The sequence below is a fragment of the Phalacrocorax aristotelis genome, chromosome 20 (assembly GCF_949628215.1).
Source record: "Phalacrocorax aristotelis chromosome 20, bGulAri2.1, whole genome shotgun sequence".
In the NCBI taxonomy this organism is placed as follows: domain Eukaryota; kingdom Metazoa; phylum Chordata; class Aves; order Suliformes; family Phalacrocoracidae; genus Phalacrocorax; species Phalacrocorax aristotelis.
The window spans coordinates 3,375,732-3,392,470 of NC_134295.1; the positions used below are offsets into that span (position 1 = coordinate 3,375,732).

At 45.6% G+C, this 16,739-nt stretch overlaps 1 protein-coding gene across 3 annotated transcripts in view; it reads left to right on the forward strand.

The window, feature by feature from the left end:
- Positions 1-16,046, forward strand: part of LOC142066710 (lethal(3)malignant brain tumor-like protein 4) — a 51,524-nt gene extending 35,478 nt beyond the window's left edge. For all 3 annotated transcript variants that reach the window (XM_075114529.1, XM_075114530.1, XM_075114531.1), the window contains 5 exons: positions 1,191-1,322; positions 1,720-1,781; positions 4,178-4,344; positions 8,898-8,960; positions 12,180-16,046. In XM_075114529.1, coding sequence (XP_074970630.1) covers positions 1,191-1,322; positions 1,720-1,781; positions 4,178-4,344; positions 8,898-8,960; positions 12,180-12,308 — 553 coding nt within the window. In that variant the 3' untranslated portion in view covers positions 12,309-16,046. The remainder of the gene's footprint in view (positions 1-1,190; positions 1,323-1,719; positions 1,782-4,177; positions 4,345-8,897; positions 8,961-12,179) is intronic.
- The last annotated feature ends 693 nt before the right edge of the window (positions 16,047-16,739 follow it).

Below are 16,739 nucleotides of genomic sequence, written 5' to 3' on the forward strand. Positions count from 1 at the left end.
CTTGATTCCTTAATCCTGCTGCTCTGGTCACATTCCAACAAAGGAAATTGCATTCTGTCTCCATAAATTTTTCCTTGCTGTTTCAATTTAAAATATATTCTTTTCCTTCATTTCCTGTCCTAAAACTGTCAAGCAAGGTTATTTTGCACCGTTAAACTGGAACTCCAATCCACCCCAGAGTCAGCTGCATTACGCTCGTAGGCGTAATGACTATATGTGTATCACTTGGCAAACAAGTTGAGCTCCTTCAGATATTTTATTTTCTTACATGAAAATCTTGGAATTCAGTACCATTGAAGCAAACTGTGTATCAGCTCTTGGACTGCCGGAGGCTGTTAAAATGTGTTCTGGGACAGACCTGGACACAAAGGCTTTTATTATTGTCACCTTTAGTCTGTACGAATCCAGACTCACTAGAGCAAACTCCAGCAATGCTTTCAGTCTTTCCTGTATAGGAAGGGTTATATACATTTTAAAGTTTATCTGTTTTTCTTAGATTTACAACATTTTCAAGATATATTTGGCCAGAAAAAAGGAATACTTCTCTCCCCCCCGGCATACGTGGCCAAGGTTTGCCTCCTCCCATCCCAGAAATGTCTCCATTTGCTAACCTCAGCACCCGAATTCATCGCATTTCACTGGCGCTGTTAGCATAAAGCGCTCTCAGGAGCTTTGAGGTTCTCCCAGAATGTACGGCATTCTAGAATTGTAATATATTTCTGTTCTTCTAAGTATTTCATTTCCTGATAGTGGGAGGTCTGAGTTCAGTATGCAGATCTGATAACACCCTACTGCTTGTCCTTCCTTGTGCAACTGTGTAGCTCAGTTTATGCATCAAACTCAGCCCTGGAGACTCTTAAATGTTATCCAGAGGTATAAGGATTCAAAAATCTCAAATCTCTTACGATTTCACCATAACACATGCTTCATTGGTTTTCTTGTAGCTACTGGGATCAGAGCCTCGGTCCACAGGGGCTGGCTGATTTATTTCACATAATCTCTCAATCCACGCTGAAGAGTAAAAAAAGCACTTTGTACTCTGCCAGTGATGAGGGTAGGGGAGAGGAAAGCTTCTGCCACTAGGTGGTAGTTGTTGCTCTCACTTGCAAGGAGCAACCAGCTTTGCTGTCCTGCAGGAAAAGGGAACGGAGGATGTCAGTTTAGCTACTATCATTTATCTGTCTTTCCAGAAAATCTGCACAAGACAGTGAAAAGTCATGTCAAAGCAGTGTTCACAGTCTGTCGGAACGGTCTGAAAACAATCGAGAGAGAGACTGGGTAGAAGAGGATTCCTCTGCAGACGTCAAAGCCAAACCGAAAAAGTAAATAAGATCTTTGTGGTGTCTTTTCATGCATTAACAGTTGTGTTTCTTGATGCTGCTGTTCTATCTGAAATACAGGTGTAAATCATAACTTAGAACAGCCCAATTTGATCAGAGATTTGCAGCACAGGGTTTTAGAATGACATGGTAAATCTCCTCCTTCCGCCCATTATTTTGGGCCCCCTCTTTCCTGCAGTAAACTCACATCTGAGTTCTAGCCATGAATTTAATAGCACAGTCCTTAGCTGAGAGAGAGGGGTCAGGGACAGAGCAGCACTATTGCTTATTTTAAGAGGGAAAAGGTTTTGGTTCCTAAAAGTCCCATTAATCTCTGTATAGAGAAGAAATTATATCAATTTGTGTATCTTTTGCAATGTTTTGTAATTCATGCTTTCAGGCTTGGGTGCTCGCATGCCTATATAAAGTTCCAGCTGGTGAAACAGGAAAGCAATGGAAAAGGTTGGTTCAGTTTTCTTTTTCTGTGTGTTTGCATATATGCGCAATATACCACAGTCACAAGGAGCGTTTTAAACTTTACAGCATTTTTGTCTTTGATTCCACAGTCAAGAGAAACCATGTGCTGGAGGTGATGGTAATGGTGGTCTTTCTTCCTTTAAAATGAGGAGGAAGGGTAAAATTACTTAGAGGTGAAATGTTTAATACTTTGTAGAGTGAAGCCTCATATTTATTACCTGAGAAGACAAGCTTGCACCATCTCTTGTACCACTGCAAACTCTTCTGAAGTGGCAAGGGGTTTTGTTCCCCAGGCAGTCTGACCATTCTGCTGACAGAGCCAGCAGAGGTGACAACAGAGACTTGGTCAAAACCTGGCAGGCAGCTGAATTTCCATCGACTTCTTTCTTTAGACCCCACTGGGTATTCAGAAACATAATTAGAATAATTTTGGGTGGTGACTTTTTTAAGGTTCTCCTAAGGGTGACAAGAAAAATTAACAACTAAATGGAAAAACAATGTCTTTTTGTTTTTTTCTGGTACGCGATAGGTTAAGTTTTAAGAGAAGCTTTCTGATACCACTTTAGCAAACCATATGCTTAACTTTCAGATTTACTATAAAAAGCTAGTTCAGAGAACCAAGCTGACCAGGCTTTTAGGAGGATTTAACATGGTAATAAGTCTCCAATCAAAAATAGCTAAGCAGGCACAAACTGGGACAGGTACCTAGCTTTTTTTTGTTAAAATACTAATTTTTACCTAGTGCTGACTTCTGCAGTCAGAGCTGGAGAACTCTGCCAGCTATGAGCTGCAGTTGCAGCTGGCAGGGAAAGCTGTCTGTTCTCCCTTTGCATTCACCTTAAGCAGAATGATGGAAATCAGCAGAGGGAAATTCTGCAATAATCCACCGACCTGTAATTTCGTGATTACCCAGAGCTTTCATCCCATCCATACTTAAACTATTAGAACACTGCTTCCTTCTCAAAGGGAAAATAATTTCTTTAGATTGTGGTTTGGTGCTTACCCCCAAGGATTTGGGCTTAGTGAAGAAAAGGAGACAGCCTGTGATAGAAGCGGTGCTCACCCTGCAGGGACGTGGCAGTACGTAAACCCTTGGGCATAAATAGGACCTCCTGCGGCAGGGAGGTGGGGGCAAGGCCAGCTGCCACCCCCGCGGAGTTGGGGGAGGCCGGTGAGGAGGAGGTGACAGCCCTCCCAGGAGCATCAGCTCCTGAACTGAGCAGTTCTTACTCAGGCTTTATTTTTTTAAATCCTCCCTCTTCGGTCTCATTATTAGAAATAGAGACCCGTGTTTGATGCTGTCGCACATCCTTTAGGAGGTGGAGACGAGGTAGGGTGACACAGCTGGGGACAGGAGAGTGACCTTTCGATAGATCAGGCTCTGCCTCCAGTGCTGCTTTCACTTCGGCTGGTGAGGAGCAGGCAAATCATGGAAATTTGCTCTTCCTTTATAATACTATTTTCCTTTGTGCTTTACATGTAGCGACTGGCGCACCCCCAGATCCTTACACACACCATCCTACTAACAACCGTCAGTGCTAGCGCTGAGCAAACCCAGCCGAGGCGAGCGGCAGCCGTATCGGCGCTGGGCACGCCGAGCCTTTCGGAGGGCAGGAGCAAACCGGGAATTCTGTACGATTGCCACGGGATGGCGCCGGGCAGCCTGCGCGCCCCACACGCAGCCTGGCAGGGCGGGGGGCGAGGGGACAGCACACGTTAACCGCTGTCAACCAGAGGGATATTTCACATCTTGTTTCCATCCTCTGCTTCACTTCCTGTTGTATAACCAGGCAAGTCCCTGTAGGACCATGACTCTGCACTACTCGAGTGATCTCATTAGGGAGGGGTGATCTTTTCCTTTTTTTGCCTTGGTTTTCAAAGCTTCCGTCACTTGACACATGAGGAGGGAGTTGATGTCTGGAGGTAACATGCAGCACTCCTGGCCTGGGAGTCTCCTGGGGAGGTGGCAAGCCCAGGCCATCAGCTGGCACGCGTAGTGCTCTTTGCAGGCTGGCTACAGCTGTGAGCTGGAACAATGCCATTAGTTTCCAGCCGAAGATGCTGTTACCAGAACTCCTCCACCTTGTCAATAAAACGCTGCAAGCATCTTCCCTGTTAGCAGCATGACATCATTTTCCAGGGAAGAAGCTAACGATAAAGCCTCCAGCCTGGCAATCTTATCTTATCTGGTTTTTTTTCTTTCTCCTTGTCGGGAGGGTGGGAAGAACGCCCTGAAAGCTCAGCGTGACATACAGTAGCCGTGCCTGGCTGTCTGCTCACCCTGCCTTGCTTTTCCCTCCAGAGTGTGACCCTTCCTCCTGCTTTGTTTTAATTGCTCTCCCTTGAAGCGTCGCTCTGACTTGTCTCGTTTCCTTTTCCAGACCCTGATTTGGATCTGCAGCAGGCCCTCCACCAGTCCATCTTCATGCCTTCCCTGGCCTCTAACCCGACCCACCGCCTGCATCTCTGCTGGGAGCAGCACTGCAAGCTCTTGCCAGAGGTCTCGGGCCTCACGGCCAAACACGTGGCCAAATGGACTGTGGAAGAGGTGAGTTACCTGTTCCCTCCTCTGCTCTCTTGGGGTGCGGGAATGACAGAGCCCTCCTCTCTGGAGTGCTAATTGGAAGACATTTCTATTTTCCTCCTTTCCAAGGCAATGCTTTTCTGTTTGCTTTGCATATGCCATAGCTGACTCAGCTAGAAGTTATACCTAAGTCCCTTTATAAGGGAAGGGAAGGATCCCTGTTAACCCTCTGGTGTCCATGGCTCATTTAACTGAATAGGATTCCCTCCCTTTCTTTGTTTATTTACCCCTTGATCTTTTAGTCCTCAGGCCTGAAACATGACTCTGACAGCAGATTCCGTTTCTCTCTGATCTCCCTCCCCCTTTCCTGTGACTTTGCTGCTGATTCACTTTTACATTGCAGATAATTCCAAACTGCACCGTGCATGCCCACTCTTCCTGCGTCTCCCTGCCTGATTCCCCTGGAACAAAACTGCCCACAGCCTGACCTGATTTCTGACAGAGGTAGCTGTGCAGCTGGGGATGTGTCTCTGCAGTCCTAGCTCTTCAGATGTCTCCTGTAATTAGGTGGCATGTGAAAAAGCCGGTATTTTTTGTGTGCCGAGTAGTTAGTTTTTGCCTCAGTGCCTTGGGCATAAATAATATTTCTATCTCCACTTGGGAAGTGGTGACAATTTGAATCCTGGCACTTAATCGCAGGCCATTTAATTCAAGAGAAATGTGCTGTAATGTTGCGCTTGCAAGGACGTAGGTAATCTGCAAAGCAGGAAAAAGGCGTCGTTCTTCATGATGCACAGAGGATCTTCAGAGACTTTTAGAAAGTGTATTTTCCCTAAGTGCCTCTTGTATCAGATAAATCCAATCTTGACTTTGCTCTTCATGCTAGAGGACTGCTAGAGTCTGGTGGGATTGCAGTACCACAGGAGACAGGAACCACAGCAGTTGTGCAGGAGATAGAGCAATTAGTGTGGCTGTTTTCAAACTTGGTCCTTTTTTGTTGGGCTTGGGGTTTTTTTTGGTAATGAAAATATGTTGGAATTAAGTTCATAGCAAGGAGGAAAAAATCCCTGTGAAAGATTTGCTGTTCACGTCCTTCTTTTCAGAAAGCTTCCGATGATTTTCCAAAAGGTCTTTTAGAAAATCAATAGAGGCAGAAGCAGTTAATCCTCTGACATGAAAATCAGAATCTCTTTCTTTTGGATAAAACATGGGGGCTGGTTCATGGAAGAACAGAGTCAGGATACAAGCCAAATAAAATATGTCCTTTGCAGTTGACCTTTAAAGTAACTGCTGGGTAAATTTAACTGGGATATTAGTTTGATAACGGATGAATGTAAGCAGGGACCACAGGGCATGGACGTAGGGCCCTCTGGATATAGCGATTCAAAACCCAGAGTCCACTGGACTGTGCCCTGCGCTGCAGCCTGAAACAACGGATGAAGTTTCAACTGCCAGTAGGAGCGTGAATGGCACATAAAATGATCAGTTGCAGCACCACAGTGGACTGGCTAAAGTCATTATGGGTTTTGACTTGAATGTCAGTAAAGTGGATCTGGTTTTGCAAATTATGTTCATCACAAATTCCCACAGGAGTCAATTTGGCCTCTGTGAGCACTTGCAGGATCAGCATGTGCAGTGAAATGTAGCCACAGGTCTGGAAGATGAAAGCAGCAGGACTTTCTGTGTTTTAGTGAGTCCAAAGTAGATTTGATCTGTTGGCATTTGGGCTCCTAACATCTTCCTACAGGGCAAACATTTGCCTTTGGGTTGTGCTTTGAACTCTGCTGCACAAAGGAGGCCATTCTGCTGATCTGAAACAAGAGCAATGGGGGCGTAAAATTCTCCTTTGGTTTCAGACTGAAGAACTGTTTTTACTTTATAAAACCCACATTAAGGACAAAAATGTTGCTTTAATCCTCTTGGTTGAGGACAGCTGAAATGGCAGAGCAGCAGCAGTATTTAGGGGCCCTCAAGCTAAGAAACTCTTGGTAACGCTGAACAGTCATCAAGAGTAGTTACTTCAGTGCAGCTTTGTTATTTATTGAAAGCTTCCTGTGATGTTTTCAGAGCACAGCTAGAGAAGGGTATTGAATCACAGAAGAACATTAATGCGAGCTGGAGTTGTATCGTTCCTTAGTTAATCCTGCATCGGATGCTAATACCTTGTGGGGGGAATGTCCTCATGCTAATTGCTTGTGGGTTACTAAATCCCAGTTAAACCCAGCTCCTCCCTGCATAGTCTCACCAGGGGTTGTCAGTTCTGCAATAGCTTGGTATTGAAGGAGCGCCATATGAGACTACCTTCCAACCTTCCCGAAGAGGTATACCAATTCTGTGCTGATTTCAGTATATCTCACACATCTGGGATTGCATCAGCACCTGCCATATGGGTTGCGTGGAGTTTCTAAGGTGTTCTCAGAATTGCATCAAGCTCTTTTTCAAGCCCCTTGCCTTTACCAAAACGCAGTCGTAGTGTAAGACACTTCCACCAGATAGCTCTGTGAGCACCGAGGTTGTTAGCACCAGGAAGGGCACGCAGGTGTTCACCTCCTCAAAGGAAAAATCTGGATCTGCCTCATCCCACTGTGCTCCTAACCTGTCTGACACCTCTCCCACCCTCATCTTGAGCCCCTCTAGCCTCATCCTTTCCCTTGGTTCAGGCCTTCACTGCCACCGTCGTGGGGCTGTGTTGGTTTCCTGTGGCACACGGTGTTACCGTGTTTTGGCCTTGTGCACCTGAGCCTCCCTTGTCTTGGTTTGGGGACTCTCCTCCCCCAGCAGTGATGGGCCAGGCAGGTCGCTGCGGCTCGGTGGAAACCAGGGTCTGGCTTGCACCCTGGGGACCTTCTCTCCTGTATTCTCCTCTTGCATCCTCCTTCCCTCTGCTTTCTCCAGTCCTGGTAAAGCCCAGGACTCCTGTTTGTTTAAAAGGCCACTCTTGTGGCGCAGAGTGCTTGCAGTGTCCATACAAATGACTTCTGGGCAGATCAAAGGCCCGTCACTCAGTGTCTGTGACAGTAGCCAGCAGCAGTTGTTCAGGGAAGGACACAGGAGCAAGACACCACAGATCATTGCCTGGGGATTTGTACCAGCCTCTCAGTACCCCAAACACCAAAGGGCACTTAGCATCTTGCCCCCAGGGGTCCAACTGTCCCCTAAATTCTGGAAGGTACCAGACCCTGCGGAAGGATTTTCATTTGTGTTTTAATTATAAGGGGTGGGGGTGGGGGTGGGGAGGATTCAAAAGGAAAGTAGTATTTTGTTATTTGTTTATAATAACGAGTTTGCACTTCTACAGAAGAAAATTTGGAGTCACAGCCTGATGGAGATGTGGATTTTAGGGGTTCCCTTTAAAATGGAGCTGTCCCTACTAGGAGGAGATAAGGGCGAAACACGAGAGCAATGCTCTGCTTTCAGATTGCATAACAGAAACAACGGAGTCAGAGCTGTTCACCAAAAATCAGCCTCTGCCAGGGTAGAGCAAAACCAGAGGGCACGCTGACAGCTCCGTTCCTGCGTGGTGGGAACTGGGGGAAGGGAATGAACATTAGTCAAGTGGTGGGATCAGCTGGAGATGCAGTGACACGATTTAGGAGAGAGTCTGACAATCGTGAGTTAAAGGGAAGCTCGTGTTTGACAGTGACCCCTCCTAACTGTTTGTTTGTGTTCATGGAAGGAATGTCACATCTGTAATAACTCAAGTGAATATGCCTCATGAAACAGAGCTGTTCCTGCAAGGGAGCATCCAATTAGCATGAGATGCTTGATCTGATTATGCCTCAGTATACAAATCATCTATGAACCAGTGAAGCTACAGCTGGAGAAGACAATACATATTAAGTCATCCTCCGCTGCATTCAGGGCTGCTCCTCGCACTACCTAGTGTTATATAATGTAATCCAAGGGCTGCTTGCACGTCTCCGGGGAGATTATTCCAAATGTTAACAGATTTCCTGCTTTGAAAGGTTTTCCCTAATGTGAAATGTAAAATTAACTTTTAGTCATTTAATCCTGTTGGTTCCATGGATCCTGTACACCCACCACGGATTAAATAAAACCAAAACTTTCCTTCCCAGCTCCTCTGCCTTCTGTATGTTGGTAAACCAGCAGTACTCATTCGGTTGGTTTATCTTGTCTCTTAAAGGCGTGTCATCATGGGAAACTGTCTAAATCCTTTATTCTTTTTAATTCTACTTTCCTGCAGTATCATAGAGAAAGTGAAGTTGTGGATGGGTTTAAAATAATAAAGCCTTATGCGGCTTTTAATCTGTTAAAATATTGTTGATATTTTATGAAGATCTTTTTGAGCAATGGAGAAACCGGACTTTTACTGAAAGATAAATGGTCAAAAGGCTGTACAGAAAGTTTTAGAGGTAACCAGAATATGCTTTGTGGGGGTGTTGCAGTGACAAACCAGTAATGTTTTTCATATATACCCTTCGTTAATGGGAGAGTCGTAAGTATCAACGTTTTAAAAATTCTTATATGTAGAACTCATATGTAGAAATATGACCTTTTTTCCTGATGGTATCCCATTTTAATTGTCCGTACTTCTCTTTTCCCGAATGTACTTCCAGGTCGTAAGCTTTATCCAGCGCTTACCTGGTTGCAAAGAACAAGCATCTGTTTTCAGGGAAGAGGTAAGTCAAGTCTGCCCAAATCCTGTGCTGTGTGGGTCCGGTGGCAGCGAGGTGGCTTGGGCCGCCTGTTACCGTGGAGTTGCAAGGCAGGGAGTGTAGACATGCTCAGACTTGTCATTAAAGAGCCTGTGGCATTTAGGAGGCAGCTTCAGCATCGAGCTGAATTCCAGCACGGCTAATTGCATTCTGCTGCTTTAAATTTCCCCTGCAGTTCCAATCACTTAGCTTATGCTTGACATCCTGTCTTGGACTATTGTGCCGTGGGTTTGGCATCATTATAAAGATGTCCTGTTGGAATGGTGTAGTGAAGATCTCATCTGCTCCCTCTAACAAGCGCATATGCCCGCTTCTCTTGGTGAGGCTGGCAGTCATAGGGTTTCCCAGGAATCGCTGGCTTCCCCATGGTCTGAGGTGAGAGCAAGGGGGAAGCCTTTCCTTCAACAAGCAGTGGTTGGGAAATCAGAGCACCTCCTGCACGCAGTGTGCCCTGCCTTTGCTGCCACGTGCCGGGCGGGACTCTGTTCCCTGTTTGCAGTGCATTCACCGTGGCTTCTGAGAGACCCCAGCTAGCGCAGGATATGGCCGTCCTCTTTCTTAGCACGCTTCTTTGCGTGGATCATAGACACAGGCTTTGAGTGCTTTGGCTTCCAGTCACATTGCAGGTATGACTTGGAGATTCTTTATGAGCCCTTGATAAACTTGCACAGATGTACCTCCCCTTCTGCTGTCACAGCTCTGCTGCTCTGATTGTAAGAGCTCAAGGGAAGAGGCTGTACCTCCTCTGTTCTGTGCGGCGCTGAGCGCACCCTCTGTACTGAGGAAAAGCATTGCACATTGTAGTGACGGTAAAGGGCAGGTTTTTAATAGATGACTGCTCCCCAGAGCTGGCTTCCTTTCAGGATGAATCAGGCTGTAGTGCATTTTGTGGGATTTATGTATCTGTATTTTGTTTTCGCTTGTTTTAAAAAACATGCACACACACAAAATGTAAAGCAAAAGACGCAGAAGCTTGCAAAAAAGCGCAGTTCACAATGCAACAGTATAGTGGAATGCTCTTTAATGGAATATAGTGGGAATAATGGAATTTATTGGAATGAGCCAATCTTTCAAAAGCGCAGTTCACAATGCAACAGTATAGTGGAATGCTCTTTAATGGAATATAGTGGGAATAATGGAATTTATTGGAATGAGCCAATCTTTCTGTGTAGCTGAGTGTAAAAGGTGCATCCTGATTTCTAGTGAAGATGTATTCAGAGGTGAGAGTCTGGTAGGTAAGATGTAACTAGCAAATCTTTTGATGAATCCAACCATTCACAATGTATTTTATTTCTCCTAGCCATAATTTAAACGGGTCCTGAACACAGTGGCTGCTTTCTGGTTCAGAGAGCAGATAGCCATGTTCTATTTTAATACCTGACTTTCTGCAGCCTCAGAGTATGACTCCCCGTGCCAAATGAGAGGGGCTTGGGTTGTTTTTCAGGTTTGTGCTCGTACCAAATTGTCAGTTTGAAATTAAAACCCTTTCAGCAATTTGGCTTTGGCCAGAACTCAGGTGTGAGTGACAGGACTGCTGAGCTCACTCACGTTCTCCATTAGCTGTAACCAGGCCTTTGAGTGCTCGCCGTTTAGCGTAAATAAATCCCTTGCAGACTTCTCTTGGCGGGGGGGGGAGAGGGATAAGTTGCTGCTTACATTAGGAATGAAGGAACAAACTGTGCACAGAATTTTAAAAACCATCCAAATAAGATGGAACAAAGAAATGACTAATAAAGCACAGGCACTGATATTGTGCTTGTTTCTAGGTCCAGTTCAGGAAAGGTCTGTTTAAAATAAGCATCTTTGAGGCAATGCAGTGAATATGAAGCATAGTAATAATACTGGACTCAAAACCATTTTGAAATGTAGGGCTGTTTTCCAGCAGTTTTCTGCTACTCTTGACTATATTATTTAATTTAAGCAGCAGTCCATTTGTTTCAAGCTATTTTTAACATGTTCATTGCAGTAGTGTAGACTCTAGGCAGCTTGCAGATAAGATCTGGGGACGTTGTGTGGCTGCTGTCATTTCCAGTGTACATACTGGGAGGTTAAGTAACTTGCTAATGGTCTCTTGTGTAGTTAGAGAAGGGGAAACCAAATCTGTTGGCTCCCAGCTCTTTGCTTTAATTCTATGTTTGTCCATGTTTATTCAACGTATCCTCTTCCACCAGTCATTGATGTCCAAAAAAGGTCTGGTTAGGAAGACTATGGAAATAGAAGAACTGTTATTCTGGATGAGTTGAGTGTCCGGTGTTGCGTGCTTCACTGGTGAACATCAAGAGGACAGATGAGATGCTGTCAGTCCCTGAAAATGGACTTTAATGGAATAACTTTGGGAGACACGTATTCTTTGTCTGTGTCCGTTCATCTTTGGCTTCTTCCCTGCAGCATTTTGGATTTATATTAATTATATCTGTGTTGTCTCTGTGGATGTTCTTGTAAACCCAAGTAAATTTTTTACCTCTTCTTAAAAGAATATGTTACGATTTCACTCACTGCTAACCTAGAGCATCCTGTATTTTCACAAGGTAGTATGTTTTGCACTTGCTTACTTTGAATCTAATCGAGTATTTCCTTGCTGATGGCTTAGGAGAGTGTGTAAGTCCAGACAGATTACGTGTCTTTACTATGCCTTTTGTGTAGCGTACGATCTCCTTTACCATGGGCTAAGCAAGCCCACTTAGTGTCACTGAAAATGAGTTCACAATATCCCACTGTTTCTCCTTTAAACAGACACTTGTTGTCTGTAGGTGTAGTATGTACTAGTTGTGAGGGTAACCAGATGTTCACAACTCAGGAATTTTTCTCATATGTGAGGTTTTTAGCGGAGCTGACCAGAGCTTGCTCTAAAAGTTGGCTTTTTAGAGCAAGTATAGTAAATATAAAGTCTAATGAACCCGCATCCTACTCATGGTCTCTCCATAAGCCTTGCCCACACTTGGGCGTCTCTATTTCTAGCAAAAGGGCTGCTGGATGAGGCCTAGGACAGGACACCTCACAGGGGAGTGAGTGCCAGAACTAGGGAGAAATACAAGGTTTCAGTCTTCAGAGCTGTGTTTGTACTTCTGTTGTTGTATGTTGTTGTATGTATGTTGCGTGCTGTTTCATTGAATGACCAGAAGTGAGGATCCTGCCTACCTCTTGGTAGTAATCTTTATCTTATGTTGTGTTTCCACCCTCTAGCAGATAGATGGTGAGGCCTTCCTGCTCCTGAACCAGAGCGACATAGTTAAAATCCTCAGTATCAAGCTGGGTCCTGCCCTGAAGATCTACAATGCCATTCTCATGTTCAAGTCCGCAGAAGACAACTGAGAGGAGCCCTTTGGCAGAGCCCATGAGGAATCGACAGGGAACAGATCTTCAACAGAGAGCATTACAACGTGCCGAAAAGGCAGATTGGGACTCAGATATATATTAAGTAGAACTTATTAAAAGTATTTTGAGGACGTAAAAATCCTGCCACAGTCTGGAATATGGGGCAGCTTCACTTCCAAGAAGAGGATATTATTATATTTTGTAATTGAATTTGGTTTTGATATATCAATCTCTTTTTGAGATCTAGAAGAAACCTCCGGTTATAAGGGGAATCCAGGGTAACATTGGTGGAGCTGCAATAGCAAGAAGAAAGCTATGAGTAAAATGACTGCTGTGTCCAATGATAGTGCCTGAAAGAGAGACTGAGTTATCACCAGCATGTTTAATATATTCTGTATGTATAAAATCTCTGAAAAGAGAGTAAGAAAATAGGGAAAAGATGCACTTCAGAGCAACTCACCTGTACCCTTCGATGCTGTGACTCAAGAGCTGACCTTCTCGGGACTGATTTTTGAATTCCAGTTTCTCCTACTGATCGTAGTTCTAATACCCGTGGCTACTGGGCTGCTTACACCACAGCAGAAGGGTACCGTGGGCAAAGGGTTTCCATCAGTGATGACTTGCATCAGTTCTGATGACAAGCAAAACATCTCGTTCATGCCACCAGACAGTGGGAAGCAAGCCCTTGTAGACAGGCTTTCGGTAGGCAAAGATCTCTCATAAAGATGTCTCCCACAGGAGACAAAGATGAATATTGTAGCTGTAATTCTTCCATCAGTGCTTTTGTGCAACCGCTGTCTGGACCAGGAACATCTTATGGCAAAATAGCACAATTCAGGAGCACCTGGGAGTTTGATAAGTTCCTTCTTGTCCTCTCCACTGTCAGCCAAATGCTAGGAATACGAGTCAGATGCCCAGCAGTGGCCAGTATATGTGTACAGTTGCGAACACATTTCCTAGAAACAATGTGCTTTTAATTTTTGAACAACCAAAACTCATAAGCACTTAGTGCTTTAGGCTTTTCAGCCTCCAGGTGGTCTTTTGTCTGTCCTACCAAGGAGTCAGGGTGTAGCAGCAGGGCACTGGCTCCTCTGCCTCTCTAGCAGGAAGGCAGGCAGAGCACACAGGGAGGTTTGGCTGGAGGGGAATTAGGGTTTGAACAGACAGCAAAATGAGGTTAAGAATTACTTCTTGAAAGAGAGCTAATGTGCGTCGGGGAGGAAGCAAAGCTTGTGGCTGTCTTCCTGCGCGGGCAGTCTGTGCTCCCCTGGTGGTGGGGGAGCACGAGTATCTCCTGCTGTGCTGGAAGTCAGAGCGTGCTTTTATGAACATGGGCCTAAGACCGCAGTGTCGTGGATGGGGGGATTTCCACACCATTATTTCCAGAGCCGCCCTCTTACAGTGGAAGCCCTGGGAGAAGTGGTGAGCCTTGCTGGGGCTCTGCTCAGCGTTTCCGTTTGTGCCTGGCAGCACGCTGGCTCGTGACTCTTCCTCTGGCAGGTCTCCCTGATAGATATTTGGCTTTCTGGAGTTTAGCTAGAACCTTCTTAGCTAGGGAAGCCTTTTCACCGCTTCATTCAGAGCTGCCAGGCTGAATCCTCTGTGTGTGAACCCCCCGAGCGCTCTAAGTGTGCGCACACAGCGTTGCGAAGGCAGGCGTGCAATCAGCCTCAGCCCAGGGTCGCATCAGTTTCTCAGGGCGTTGTATGATGAGATGCCATCCAGCCGTAGGCATCTCAGACTCCCCCCTGCACTTGGCGTCTTTGTCGCCGGTGGTGTTCCCATAGTCCCAGCCCTGCAGCTTCTCCAAGAGCCATCGGGAGCTGAGCACGAACATGCTGTCCGTGACTGTGTGGTGACACCAGGAATGCACTCGGTCTGCCTTCCCTGATCACTCGTCACTTGCCTAAAGAAGTAAGTTCCTTAGAATTGTAAATAGAGCAGAATGCATACCGCTGAAGCTGTTCAGTCCTGGATTAATATATAGAGCAATTTGTCTCCATACTTTCTATTTTTTGCATAAGATGTTTAAGGAGTTTAAGCCTTCCACAGAGAGGACGTAGGGGTGGTGGGACATAAAATAGCTGAAACATTAAATATCAGCCAGGCAACTGCAGGAGAGTAATTTAATGCAGTGTTATGGACTAGACAAGGTGTGACTTTAATTTATTAAAATACACTTTTAGTATGATAACCAGGATATTCACCAAAGAGTCACATTCCTTTATCCTGCTCTGCGCATCCCATGTCTGCGTAAAGACTTGAATTGTAAGCGGCCTGTCCTGGGCTCTGACACAGCTCGCCTTCTAGGCAAAGCGAAATTGTTCCTTGACGACTGGAGCAGAGGATCCGCAGCCAGACTGTTTTGTTCCTGGCTCTCCACCGACTTGCTAAATAATAACCCTGAGCCCTTCCTTGCTCCGGTTTCCCCCTCTGTGACACGCAGCCAGGTGGGGTGAGCGCAATTTCGCCTTTCTCTTGTTGCTAGCAATCAGGTCCTGCCAGATTTTCTGTGTTACCTCCTTCCTTTGGGTAACTGAGTTGGGGGACAGCAGATTGCTTCCAGCAATAAAACAAAATATAATATTATTTCATCTCTTTTACTATATATAGATAGAGGATGAAGAGGATTGGTGAAACAGGCATTGAGATTCTAGTCACTGAAATTATTCAAACAGAAAAGAAACCTTTAATCCTAGGGGCTTCCAAGCCAGCTGGATCGAAGACGAAAATGCGTACTTGGAGTTTGTTCAGTGACAGCAAGAGTAGCGCTTTCAGCAAGGAGGAAGGAGGAACCCTTTTAGGGACAGAAGAAGGAGGAATGTGCTTCTTGTGCCTTTTTTTGTAATCCAATAATTGTCTTTGCAGAGCAAGCAAGAATGTGGACACATCTATTACTGACTCCTTTTCCAAATATAGCTATAGTCTAATAAAATCAAGCAGCTTCACAATAACGCAAGGGCAAAAAGATTTCCAGTGTCTTCACTGGACATGTTTAAAATTCCCTAATGCTTACATGACTGAAAAAAAAACCGTAAACCAGCTCATCTTTTAGCCCCAGAACTTAGGAATTCCTTGGCTGCTGATGCCGTTTCGCTTGCGTCAGGGAGCCCCGCTTCCACGTGCGGCTCAGTGACTCGTTTCTGCTGCTGGGATCTGCCTGCACAAACTCAGCTCTGCCTTTTCCCAGTCCCGGTCGAGGCCTGTGTCAACGCGAGGGGTCTGCAGATGCCTTTGCTTGTCTGATGCCTTGTTGTCTGATTTGAAACACGCACTTTGTAGCACAAAGCCAAAACTTGTAGCTCTGTGGTGGACAAAGCTGAAACTGGTTAATGCCACCTGGTTTGAGGCGGGTTTTGTTGCCTGCTAAGCGTCAGCAGAGACCAGCCGTTGGCCCAACGGAGCCCAGAAGTCACTCAGAAATACCAGTGCTTTACTTAGAAGCAGCCCAGAGCTGTGACAACTTCCCGCGGGCCAGCAGTGCAATTGGGAAGTCTCGGTTCTCAGTTAAAATGGATCCTGTATCCCTGTTTTTGAAATCCAAAATGATCAGATTTTTCTCCTTTTCTCTTATTCTCCTTGGTGGAGAGTCCTGTTAAAATTTTTCTCTGCCATCACCAACCATCATCCTTGTAATCCAGTAGCAGCAAATTTCTGCTCTGGGTAATGAATCGCATTAAAGTTGACAGAAGCGCTTCCCAACACTGATAGCAAAACTCTACAACCAAAGGAATTAAAAAAAAAAAAAAAACATTCAGCCCAGGGGATAAGCTAGTTCAGCTGTAGAAGATTTCCTGCCTGCTACTTTCATGCCCTGCTTAGGGATTTATGCCACAGAAAGCTTTAAAGTTTTTGACATCCTCTCCGTCATGTGATGAGCTAGCTTATTTTTGACATTCCTATTACTTGAACTGGAAACACATGCAGGGGAAGGGAGCGTGCGCCCGTTGCCTGGGTTCAGCCTCCGAAATATTTGCCTGTTTTAAACCAAACAAATACTTGAGCTTTTTGACACTAGCCATGACGTTGCACTCCACTGATGCTTTCTTCTGGAAATGTGAATAAAATTAATATAAGTTCAAACTTGACTCGTTCTTTCCGTGTTTGGGTCCGAGCCCGGCACGTGCTTGCGCGGAGGCTGGCCTGGCTCGCTGCCCGAAGGGCTGTGGCCACGCCGGGTCGGCCGTCGCGGAGGGCCCCGGCTTCGTCCCCTTGCTTTCCTCCCGCTAAACTTGGCAGTCAAAACGCAGGCAGCATTTTCGTCTTTCATCTCTTTCGTCAGGCGGAGCCAAGCCGCATAGCTGAGCTCTCCTTGATCTGTAGGCAGGACAGCGGCAGCCTCGGCCGCTTCGTCCGCTGAGGCTGTGCCCGAGCCCCAGTTCCTTGCTGTCCTCTGCTGCTCACAGGGTATTTTAATCCCTCGTGGTT